This window comes from Bombus impatiens, unplaced genomic scaffold (assembly GCF_000188095.3).
Source record: "Bombus impatiens unplaced genomic scaffold, BIMP_2.2 scf_0389, whole genome shotgun sequence".
Taxonomy (NCBI): Eukaryota; Metazoa; Arthropoda; class Insecta; order Hymenoptera; family Apidae; genus Bombus; species Bombus impatiens.
In genome coordinates, this window is record NT_176808.1 from 1,264,123 (window position 1) to 1,275,206 (window position 11,084).

Genomic DNA, 11,084 nt, shown 5'->3' on the forward strand with positions numbered 1-11,084 from the left:
CAACTGTAAGAATATTAAATGTTAAAAGTTAATGTAAACCCTACGTGATATATATCGTATAATTTCGAAACTTAGAGGTATATATAGTTCGTAATAATTATCCTTTATAAAAGAATACGAAACGAGTCACACATCCGTGAATTATATGTAAATGTTATTACAAAATGTAACAGTGCATAAAGAGAAAGAAAAAATTGAAAGATTTAATAAATTCTACAATAGTGCCAAGATATGTATATCGAGTAAGTATGGGTAGAAAATATGTTTTTAAATTAAGTATAAACTTTCAAGTAGAAAATTTCCAGATCGAATAATTATACAAAGAATTCTGTTTTAGACGACATGTCCAAGTGAATTGCTTCATTCTTGTACATTTCAATGGTCTGTAACAAAACGATAATTTTGTAAGTATTATCAGCTACTAGAAAAAAAAAAAACGAGTTTGACACGTTGGTGAAAAAGTACGAAAATAAATATGCGTCACTCACACGCGATATCAACGATTGATTTAGAAGAAAGATACGCAATTCATCGATTATCTTGTTCTTATGATCATAAAAAATTAAGAAGTCAGTTTTTAAAGTAAAATTATGAAGCATTACCGCGTTAATATTGCCATCTAAGTCTGCTACTTGTTTTTCGTGAGAAGCTTTCAATTTTTCTTTTTCACGGCCTTGCTTGATTTGCACAGTTTTCCTTTCTTGCATAAATTTCTTCGTATTTTGTTCCTTCTTCTCACGAAGTCGACGATCCTTGTCTCCTTTTGTCTTTAACGCTTTGTCGTTCATTACTTCTTTAGCCGTTTCCACAGATACTTTTACCTGATTCGCGTTCATATCTTTAATATCTCTGAGAAGAAAGAAAAAGGATATTATTGTAGGAATAGCAATTTTGGACAACTAGTTGCATTACTAGTTGCGAGTTTCAAGTAAAGTAAGAGTGCAAAGGTAGTTGTCGCCTAAACTTTCCGATGAACGTAAAAAACAAAAATTGATTGCAAAATGTACGGACAATGTGTAGCTGAATTGTTTTGTATTGTGCTGTACTGTTGCAGTTTACAGTTGTTTTAGTATATCGAATCGTACGTTTACTTCGGTGTTGAAACTGCTTCACACCCCTACCTTTCATCATCCCGAAAATTATATTACCCGACGGTAAGGAATAATTTTATAAATCAACTATTACATGTCAAGTACAAACTTTGTTCAATTTTACGTATGTTTGAACATTTTTAATTTTACGATAATTTAAGAAGTTTCTATTTTTCATTCTTCAAGCCAAAATTATATGTGAGAAGCGAACGAATAAAAATACTAAAGAGAAATTAGAAATAGAATCTACACACTTGTCATGTTTTGCCTGTAACTGTTTAACCTGAGAGGCCTGTACAATTTCGATTAATTTTTTGAATTCCTCCCGACCGGCCTCCGTCTGATTCTTCAACATCTCCCATTCCTCTTTTCGTTGCCGTTCTACCATGGCGGACCATTGCGCGGTTTGTTCGCTTATAACTTTTTTCACGTTCGCGTCCTGGAGCAGCGCGCCTTTACTGTAAATGCGAGATTTGTCATTGCCACGTGGGATTAAGTAATTTCTAGTTAGCGAAAGTAATGTTTTAGTACACTACGTACTCCTTTCCCTTCACCAATTTATCAATGGCAGCGCAATGATTTTTTTGCATTGTCTGTCGTTCCTTCAGATGCTTCTTTCTCATTGTATCCAGATCCTTCTGTTGTTTTTTCCCCAGTTTGTACGCTTTCTCCTTCTTTAGCGTGTCTATCGTAATTGGCTCTGGCTTCCATTCCTCTAAAAATTTGATAACCGACAAATATTTTATAATTATATATAAATATGGTATCATATAGTCTCACGGTTTATTACACAGAATTAACTTACAATTGTTGCCTTAATAAAAATATTTCTCAATTCGTTAGAAAACTTTTACAAACTGATTAACATCTTAATAAAACTAACAGTTCGAGCAAACAATTTAATTCCGGGAGCGTTTAAAAATGTTTGCCGGCGACAATTTCAAATAATGGCACATTAAACGTTCGTTTTCCGTTTTAAGTTTTATGAATGAAAACTTGAAAAAGAGGGTATACCCTTTTTAGCCTTTTCCTCTTCTTTCTTCTTCGCCTCGGCCTTCGTGTCGGTTTGCTCGATTCCTAGTCCCTTCATAGTTTCGGCTTGCTTCTCTGCTCCTTTGCTGAATCCACCCGGATCAGACAAGGCTGCCATGAAGTCTACAAGTCGAGAAAGCGGACTCGCATCAGAGGCATCGTCATACACTTCTATTTTTGCTCGGCGAACTTGCTCAAGAGATTACCTTCGAATCCATCGGGTACGTAAATCTTTAGCTCGATGTTACAGAACAACATCGGCAGTGCCATGGGAAAATTCGCCTCGGTTTTCAACGAAATATGTCTATATCCAGCTTGAAGGCCGTCCAATGGTAAAATTCGTTGACCCAACAATTTTCCGCTCTCTTCGTATACACCTATGCGAACAACGAATGTCAATTTATGTCGCTGTTGCAGCGTGAAATTGCATTCTTTGAATCGGTGAAAATGTTTAATAGAACGCCGATAGAGTTGGAAACTAACTAATTAAAGACTAATTTATTTTTTGGAAACAATGATTCTTCTATAGATTAAAGGAACGATAGATGAATTTATTAAAAATTTATATGCATTAATATAAATCTGTTAAAATGATTAGAGTCATAAAATTACCAAATCTGAGTACAGCCAAGTCGGGAAGTACAACTTTACGAAATAGAAACGGTTCTTCGTTATAAACTGGATTCAATCCGTTCCCAGGAACCATTCGTGTTCGAAATTCTTTCTTAATTGTATCTGCTGGCAAACCGTACATATCCACTTCAACGTAAGTGCCGACCTTTTTGTCGGACAAGAATTGTCCTGCTATTACCTGACAAGTAGAATTTATCAACGATTAAACTTTTATTCCATCACTCGATTTACTTAACTAATAATGTGTATTATTATTGATTAGTTTATATTATTATTTTAAAGGCGATTAAATTTTTTAATCCGACTTTTAATATCGGTATTAACGATACAGGCAACAGTCGATCGATAATACTTAATAAAATGTTACTCGTATCGTTACTATAATTGCTTGTACATAGTAAAATTAAATTTTTATTCGAATAAAAGAAATCGTTTCACAAATACCCTGCAAAAATATTCTGACAAAATAAAATGTTGCATATGCAAAGTTTACTTGAACGGAACATTGAGCTGTGATAACACCGTCTACGTCCTCGGAGAATGGATCGAAAATTTTATCCGACCTTCTCATAAAATCAGGCTTTAGTAGATACCCAGTTGTTGCGTTATACTCGAATTTTCCTTGATTTAATTGCATAGGCAAATCGGGCGTTTGAAAATTTAACGCAACCATTTGACAGCCAGCGTTCCAAAAGACCTAAACAAATACAAACCTGATTGATGTACCGAATAATATCAATTTTTCCTAGCTATAATTAACGACTTACTTGTGGCATGTAATTCGACGAATCAGCCCTCGTACCTTTTGGGTAAATTCGACTCATCTGACGTTTGTTGTAATTAACAAACTCCACCGCATTCGTTTTCAGGTAGTTGAGTGCCGCAGTCTCCGAAAACGAGGACATATTATGATGTATGTTCTTTTCTGCAACAATAATAGCGCTTATATATCTCAATAGCGAATAACGATATATCATTGTAATTGTTACGTGTATGTTGCATAACCGATTTTACCTAATATTAGATCCAAACTCGTAATGCAGATTACATTTTAGTTTTACTTATTAATTTTACTTACTTACTGCATAATAGTCTTTCGTGATAAATATATTATCATAAAAATTCCCATAGTACTAAAGTATAAAATTAAAATAAAAATACAAATACGAGAATCAATGATACTATTCGTTTGTTGATACAAGATATGGCGAATGCGATGATAAATCGTATGCACATACATAAATCGTACTTACTTTATCAAAAGGCTGAAATATGAATATAACGCTTGTATGTTAATATAAATGAAAAGAAAGCACGCTTTACATACTTTCCGCAGTTTCGAAACTTTGAAATTTCACTGGCTGTGCGTAATTAATCATAGAAGAGAGCCATGGATGACACGCCATCGTACTGCCGGTATATTGAACTGGAGGCGCTTCTCCTTCAGCACCCCCTTCACCTGGTGCAGCACCTTCAGCTGGTGCAGCTTCGGGTGGTGGTTCCTCCTAAAATGTTATCAAGATTTTGTTTTCAAAAAAAAGACGTGCTGTATGACATGGCTGTGCGGTACGCTAATAATTTAGGAACATGATTTTCAGAAGAAAATTTTCTAAATAAAATCTGGTAAATTTTAAATAAATTATATCTTAGTTATATTCTAATAGAGGTGGAAGGAAATTTTTAAATAAGCGATAAACATAGTCATAGAGACACCTTTGGCGGTTCCGGTGGTCCAGAAGGTGCGCTGGGATCCTCCACTACTTCGTCTTTCGCCTCGAATTGCCCGGAGCGGAATAACTCGAGCTCCACCTTTTCTACCTCCGGTTTCAGTCTTTTATTCTTGATTAATATCTTTCGCTTCAGTGCACTTGGTGGTGGAAGTGGATGCCCGGGTTCAAGCTGTGCCATTTTATTTACGATTACAAAATAAACGTATTTCTCGCGGGACATTCATCCGTGCGATAAGCACGCTTCTCATATTTTCATTTGATCTGTTCCCTCTGAATCGGGCAAACTCGTATTTTCCAGCGGGCGTGTTAAAAATTTATAAAATTCTGCTGCTACTATTACTTGTCCGTTCGCGAGGAAAAACGCGAGTTTATCGAGTCGCACGAAATACGAATGGGAAAATGTTTTCATAAATTGAGACAACAGGAAATAGACAATTACCGACTTTCGTTCGTCGAACAAATTCTTTAGTATGTTATTCGAGATAACTTCTAATTCAGTATGTGGAAACGAAATTATTTACGATTTTATAAATATAAGCTATATGCAAGAAGAACTTGTTAAATGCGTAACGAAGATTTATCTTTCATATGATATCGACGATATTATATATTACTGTTTTATTCAGCGTCGTGTTAAGAGATTCAAGAAATTTAAATCCGAGTATCACATACCGGATAATCTTTCAGAGGCTCTTTCAGTAGCAAGTCACCTAATATTTCATCGCAGTATTTGGCTAACTTATATTGCTGTTTCAGGCAGCAATGATTTTCGAAACTTAGAATTATAGGATACTCCGATGTGACGAACGCTGTGTCTCTTAAAGCGTATATGACATCTTTGAAAAGGATATCAGTACACATAGCTTTGCCGTGAGTTATGATAGGCTCTTCGTCTTCTCCTTTCCCATCCCAACAATCGAGCTCTACACATCTGCCGGGCAACATATTTCATTATCCTTTCTCAAATTGTCCTTACTCCCTCTTATAACTTTATCAAATATCAAAAATTTCTCCAACTTACACAAAAAACAGCGTGATCGTTATCATTTACAATGTGTATCGTCAAAATTACGGAAATCATAGAACAATTGTCCTACATATAAGATGTAAAGCATTGTATTTAACATGCAAATAGTCCTTGTAATTTTTAAATATTTTTGCCATTAATTTTTAATCATAATGAATCAAATACGTTTAAAATAATAATAATCACAGCAGAATCTTTTATATAAGCAGGTAGAAATTAATTTTTCCTATATAACTAGAGTCAAAATGTAAAATTTGTACAAAAGATTTAGTCCGATTTAATAAACTCTACAGTTTAATCTGATGTTTTTAAACATTGATGATTTATCGATACGAATAAAATTTATATCGTTTGTATTAAGAATTTCTAATAATATCCAACTGTCATTGAAATTAAGAATTAAAAAAGGACCTAGCGTGCCTGAAATGTTATAAATTACTAATGTGTAATAAATTACTAATGATTAATAATTACCTGCAACCAGCTAACAAGACTTGTCTGTACATCTCAACGGTACTTTTACCACCGATTTGTCTGCCACTCAGATAAGTATTGTGACTGGAATTAATATAATAATGGGCAAGAGGTTGATCCATGTCCATCCATTCTTCCAATTTGTCCAAAAATACAGGTGCATTTTCATCAGACATTAGGTAACGAATGAAACCCTCTTTGGTTAAGGACTCTACATACGGAAATAAAGAAAATAAAAATGCATCAAATAAATATTACGGAAGAAGGAAAAATTAAAAAATAATTTGTAATCATATATATACACACATTAAACATTTAAAATTATATATACATAATAAAAATGTAAATAATAATAACTATAAATTAAAATAATTATAAATAAATAAATATAAAGTTATATGTACTTTCTCCTGCTCGTCTGATCCTCTAATCGTACTTTAAACAAATGCATTAAATCTAGATTTATTAATGTTTATTGCCACACTATATCAGTTTTTAATATTCCAAACGATAGGATTAAAAATACAAAACACAACTCCAATGTATGCATTTCATAAAAAAGAAAATACATAAATATCAATGGCATTTTGTTTTGTAAGTAATAAATCGTAGTTCTATATATCTTCGTGACTAATGATTACATTGATGTAGGCTAGATGTGACGTTAAAACCAACTAAAGGAGAAAGAGGAAGGGGAAAAAAAAGGAAATTTCGTGATTCTAGAACGTAAATCGTTTTAGCAAATAAACTTACTGTCATTCCTTGCTTTCTCATCTTGTTCGTAATCGTTGATTATTTCCGTGCATCGTTTCTCATCGTAAAGGGGATACAAAATTTCGTTCAGTCGAGGGTCTCTTTGTTTCTCGTTCATAAATTGTACTAACTGACCCAGACTGATCGTATCCGATTTTCCTTTGGTTCTGAAATATACCATTAGTACCATAATAAACGTTATTTCAGAAGATTTATGACGCTATTCGCAGTAATTTTACCTCTATGTAACTAGTACTTACATCGATTGGAATAATTCCTCGATATCGTTGCGAGGGCAAATTTTAAAGTACAAATTCTTAAATTTCTCGAACGTGAAATCCTTAGGCTCAATTTTATCGCTCTGAAAATGATAATATTTATGTAATTAATTCTACTATTTCTTGTCTAGATTAATTTTTATTATTACCGACTAATTTTTACTTGTAAACTTTCTTCTGTTCGAAGTAGATAGCTTTAAAGAAATTATCAATGTGTTGGGAAAAAGAACTTTTGTTCAACTAATCGTTTAACTTTATTGCACGGATGGAACAAGGTATCGTTAAAATTGAGAACCTAGTATTTCTGTTAGTAATGTTTGAAAATTCTATGAGACATAGCGGCAAAAGGTTTAGTTTAAATAAACCGAATGTAATATTAACGCGTGTAATATTCACTGTTACTTTAGTCTTTTTATTTTTCACAGCCTAAAAATACTTGACATTGTCTATATACACTTTACAAGGATAATAAGATTGCGCGTATTGAAGAGGTAGCTTACCTTTCCACTAGGTAAGCCCATGTCTGCTAGCCCTTGATAAACTAATTTTTCTGTTTTCCCAGAGGCGAATGTCTTTGATATAACTTTCACTGGCACTTTTCCTTTAGGATCTACTTGAAAGCTCAATCTCATCCAACTGTTAAACAAATATATAATTAAAATTATAATTTAAACTCCTTAATAACACGCGTATACATCGCCTGTATTGAAAACTTACTAAAATTTATAACGATATTCGTTTCGAAATAAAATTCTTAGCTAAGAAAGGAATTATTGTAAATGTGTATTAGAGTGACGAATGTGTAGCAAGTACTGTAGTAGCGATATAGTATAATTTAATAAAAGTATAGAAAAAGGCTAACAGCCTTCAAGCGACTAGCTAGATAATGCAGAGACAATTATATTAACGTAAACGTTACGTACTGCTTCATTAGTTGTATCGTCGGGCAAACATTTGAAGCTTTCGTGTTGTGCGTAATTAACCGTAACCCAACTTGCCAATCCTAGACCAGATAAATGTCCAATTTAAGAAATATGATCTAAATTCCCGATTAAATCTAGAGGAAGAATAGCTTATTTTTTTCTGTTTTACTACCTTAGCCGTTTTTGCGTCTGCACAAATAACATGCTGATAATGAATATTAGTGTAATCGATACCCGAGCATATAGTTAAGCTCTTCTGGTCTATTTCTTCCATTGTCCCGTGTTTACTTATTTTATGGCACAATTTAGGATCCTAAGCAATTTTATCGTTGATTATTATACAAATTATACAGGGTGGTTGGTAATTGGTGGCACAAGCGGAAAGGGGGTGATTCTACGCGAAAAAGGAAGTCGAAAATATAGAATAAAAATTTTTCGTTTGAGGCTTTGTTTTCGAGAAAATCGACTTTGAATGTTCGCTCGGTACGCGTGCACTTTATTGTCTCGATGGAAAAATTAAAAAAAAAATTTTTATTCTATATTCTCGGCTTCTTTTTTCGCGTAGAATCACCCCCTTTCCGCTTGTATCACCAATTACCAACCACCCTGTATACACGGATGATCTAGTATGTATAAAAAATCGATTAGATATTATACAACCCTTTTGGATACCTTAAACAAATAGTTGTCGTATTATTTACCTTTGGCGTGCCACCATAACGAATATCACTCACTTGAGCCAGTTCTATTACATCGCCGTCCTGTGTAAAAAGATTTATGATTGAAAAATATTTATTCGAACGAAATATCATTATGTAAAATAAATATAATAGTCAGCTTGTGTTTTCTCTTCTAATATTATTTCTATTTTCTTACTGCATATCCAATTTCATAAAAGAAAATATTTTTTCATAATACTCGAGTCTTATCTCGAAATGGACAAGTATCTATGCAAAATTTGTGTTTTGAAACACAATGGGGATAGATAGTGACTTTGAAAATCTACCTTGCCGTCGCTCTTCCAATAGATAAAAAATCCATATTCATCGACTTTAAATAAGCAGTTTGGTTCATATTCGGTGTTTTCCTTGTCCTCGAACCAGCGATCGAACGTTGAACCATTTCTCAAAAGTTCCGGTACCTCGATTCGCCAATTGAATTCGAACTTCTTTGTCATGTTGCCGACTTTTCCGGTTTGTCGACGAAGTGATCTAGCTTCTGATTATTTTGAAGTGAACTTGGGATGGTAGGAGACTCGAATGGCTCGATTCTGTCGCGAAACAGTACACGAAGGCTCATAATGCGATTAGGCAAATCCAATTTAGCATTATATGAGGATTCGCTGGCGACTGTGTAGGGAGATCGTCGCGTAACAGATTTTTAACTTACATAAGATCGATGCATCGGATTTTGTAAACATCAAACACAACGAAATGCATCAAAAACCAATTCTACTATCTTATAAACAGAAAAGGCAAAAGAACGGAAATAATTCTTAATCAATTCTTAAATAGTTCTTAATTCTACCTTACGGATAGAGCGTTTTTAAAAATAAGGACGATAATACATAAGACTCTTAATAATAAATTCTTAACAAGATTATCGTAAACATGTTTGAAAGTAATGGTAACGTGGGAATAGGATAATTTATTATAATTTTGAACAATTACAAATTAATGTGTTCGATGTCTTTTTGTAATTGTCAACTTAGTTTTGTACACTACTTTATTGTCTTTTGAATTTTGTACACGACGCATCACGCTCGACGATATTTATTCTTATCACGTGTACAATCACGTTATTAACAAGCTTACGCAGTCATTCCTTGTCGTCTTTGCTTAATAGTCGCTTCTGGCGGCGCTACTTACCCAATAAAATGAATAAAATGTACAATTACGACAAAACGTTAGCATTTGTACTCATTATTGTTTAACATATTCCTCTAAATATACGCCTATCGTTAATCGCAGTATATTAAACGATTATTATTTTACCTTTTCGGTGCATTTGAGTCGTATCTTATCAAGGTACCCTTCTATTATGAACGATGTTAAGTCGAACGATGATGTTCTTATTATTACGTAATAGGAATGATTAACGATGGTAGTAACAGTGCTCTGTTTCGACTAACAATTCAACAACAAGTATGCGAATTAATAATGTAAAGTATGTAAAGTATGATGAAATATTAAATGTCTTTATGTATACAAAGCAGACAAAAGTTTGTAAAATACAATAATGTGTCTCTACGCTGTTAGATGCAACTACAATTTTTTCTAACAGTGATTTTTCTTATTCTATCCTACCGACATGGTATTATATTATATTACATTCAATTTATTGCGCTTTACATACATTATCAGTCCAATCGAAATAACTAAATATCGATTGATTTTAAAACGTCATGTAAAAATATGAAGTGATCCTAAAAGCTATGGAGTATAGTGTTTTTCATTTAAGTCAACAGAAAAACGAACAAAAACTAATATTGAATTAATTAATTATTGCAACAATACGTAACCATATTCATGGTAACTTACTTACTACGTGGTAAATACTTTCGGTTTGTTATGTTGTGCACATTTCTTTATTCACTTTACGATCAGCATACACATAAATGATATCGATTTAGTTTTTATATGGATGTATGAAAAAGTTCTCATTTCAAAATGATATATTAAAATGTGAAAGCAGAATATGCACTTGAATGTTTTCAGGAACGTGAGTCAGTTTCAATATCGTCCTCCATCAGCTTTGTGGAGTATCATAATTTTCTTTTCAATAGAAAATGAGTAATATAGTGTTTAAATATTATCGACGTCACACGATATTTTGTTTTGACCAGTGAAATACAAAGTGCAGGCCACAAAATATTTGCAATACGAATGTTACATTTCAGATATACGTATGCAATTTTCCAAGATATAATTTAAAGAAAAAAAAAGGGAGGAAAGTGACGCTATATATCGTAATATCGTAAATTTACTGGTAAATGTGAATGAATGTATTTAATCTTATCACAAATTCACTTGTTTGCTAGAGTATAACGTCAACGTTGGTAGGTTTGAGCAAAACAATACTATTCTACTTTAATCGTTTGTTTACCGTAAAACCATGTATCCAGCGGCCGCGCTAAGTGGCTC

At 33.1% G+C, this 11,084-nt stretch overlaps 2 protein-coding genes across 5 annotated transcripts in view; both read right to left on the minus strand.

Annotated features, from left to right (window-relative positions):
• Window positions 1–179: 179 nt before the first annotated feature.
• LOC100745742 (1-phosphatidylinositol 4,5-bisphosphate phosphodiesterase) lies at window positions 180–9,221 on the minus strand. The gene is made up of 20 exons (XM_003489982.4): window positions 8,948–9,221; window positions 8,643–8,702; window positions 8,114–8,254; window positions 7,942–8,021; window positions 7,519–7,654; window positions 7,001–7,101; window positions 6,741–6,907; window positions 5,988–6,198; window positions 5,159–5,417; window positions 4,470–4,655; window positions 4,084–4,261; window positions 3,524–3,681; window positions 3,250–3,453; window positions 2,736–2,934; window positions 2,330–2,500; window positions 2,106–2,246; window positions 1,632–1,806; window positions 1,346–1,549; window positions 603–849; window positions 180–383 (listed from the first exon to the last, which is right to left on the minus strand). Exons 1-20 carry the CDS (start codon window positions 9,116–9,118, stop codon window positions 315–317), a joined length of 3,258 nt encoding a protein of 1,085 aa, XP_003490030.1. The 5' UTR covers window positions 9,119–9,221; the 3' UTR covers window positions 180–314.
• A 1,701-nt stretch (window positions 9,222–10,922) lies between these two features.
• Window positions 10,923–11,084, minus strand: part of LOC100745862 (sodium- and chloride-dependent GABA transporter ine) — a 14,806-nt gene continuing 14,644 nt past the window's right edge. For all 4 annotated transcript variants that reach the window (XM_024368158.2, XM_012386487.3, XM_012386490.3 and 1 more), the window contains one exon: window positions 10,923–11,084. This exon is cut by the window's right edge and continues 1 nt beyond it. The gene's annotated coding sequence lies outside the window, so the exon portion shown is untranslated.

Coding starts and splice junctions, on each gene's coding strand:
- LOC100745742 (XM_003489982.4), bottom strand. CDS start 9,118: ATGACAAAGAAGTTCGAATTCAATTGGCGAATCGAGGTACCGGAACTT. Junction 6,199..6,740: donor TGAGAAAGCAAGGAATGACA/GTAAGTTTATTT, acceptor TTCCGTATGTAG/AGTCCTTAACCAAAGAGGGT. Junction 4,656..5,158: donor AGCCTCTGAAAGATTATCCG/GTATGTGATACT, acceptor AAAATGGCACAG/CTTGAACCCGGGCATCCACT.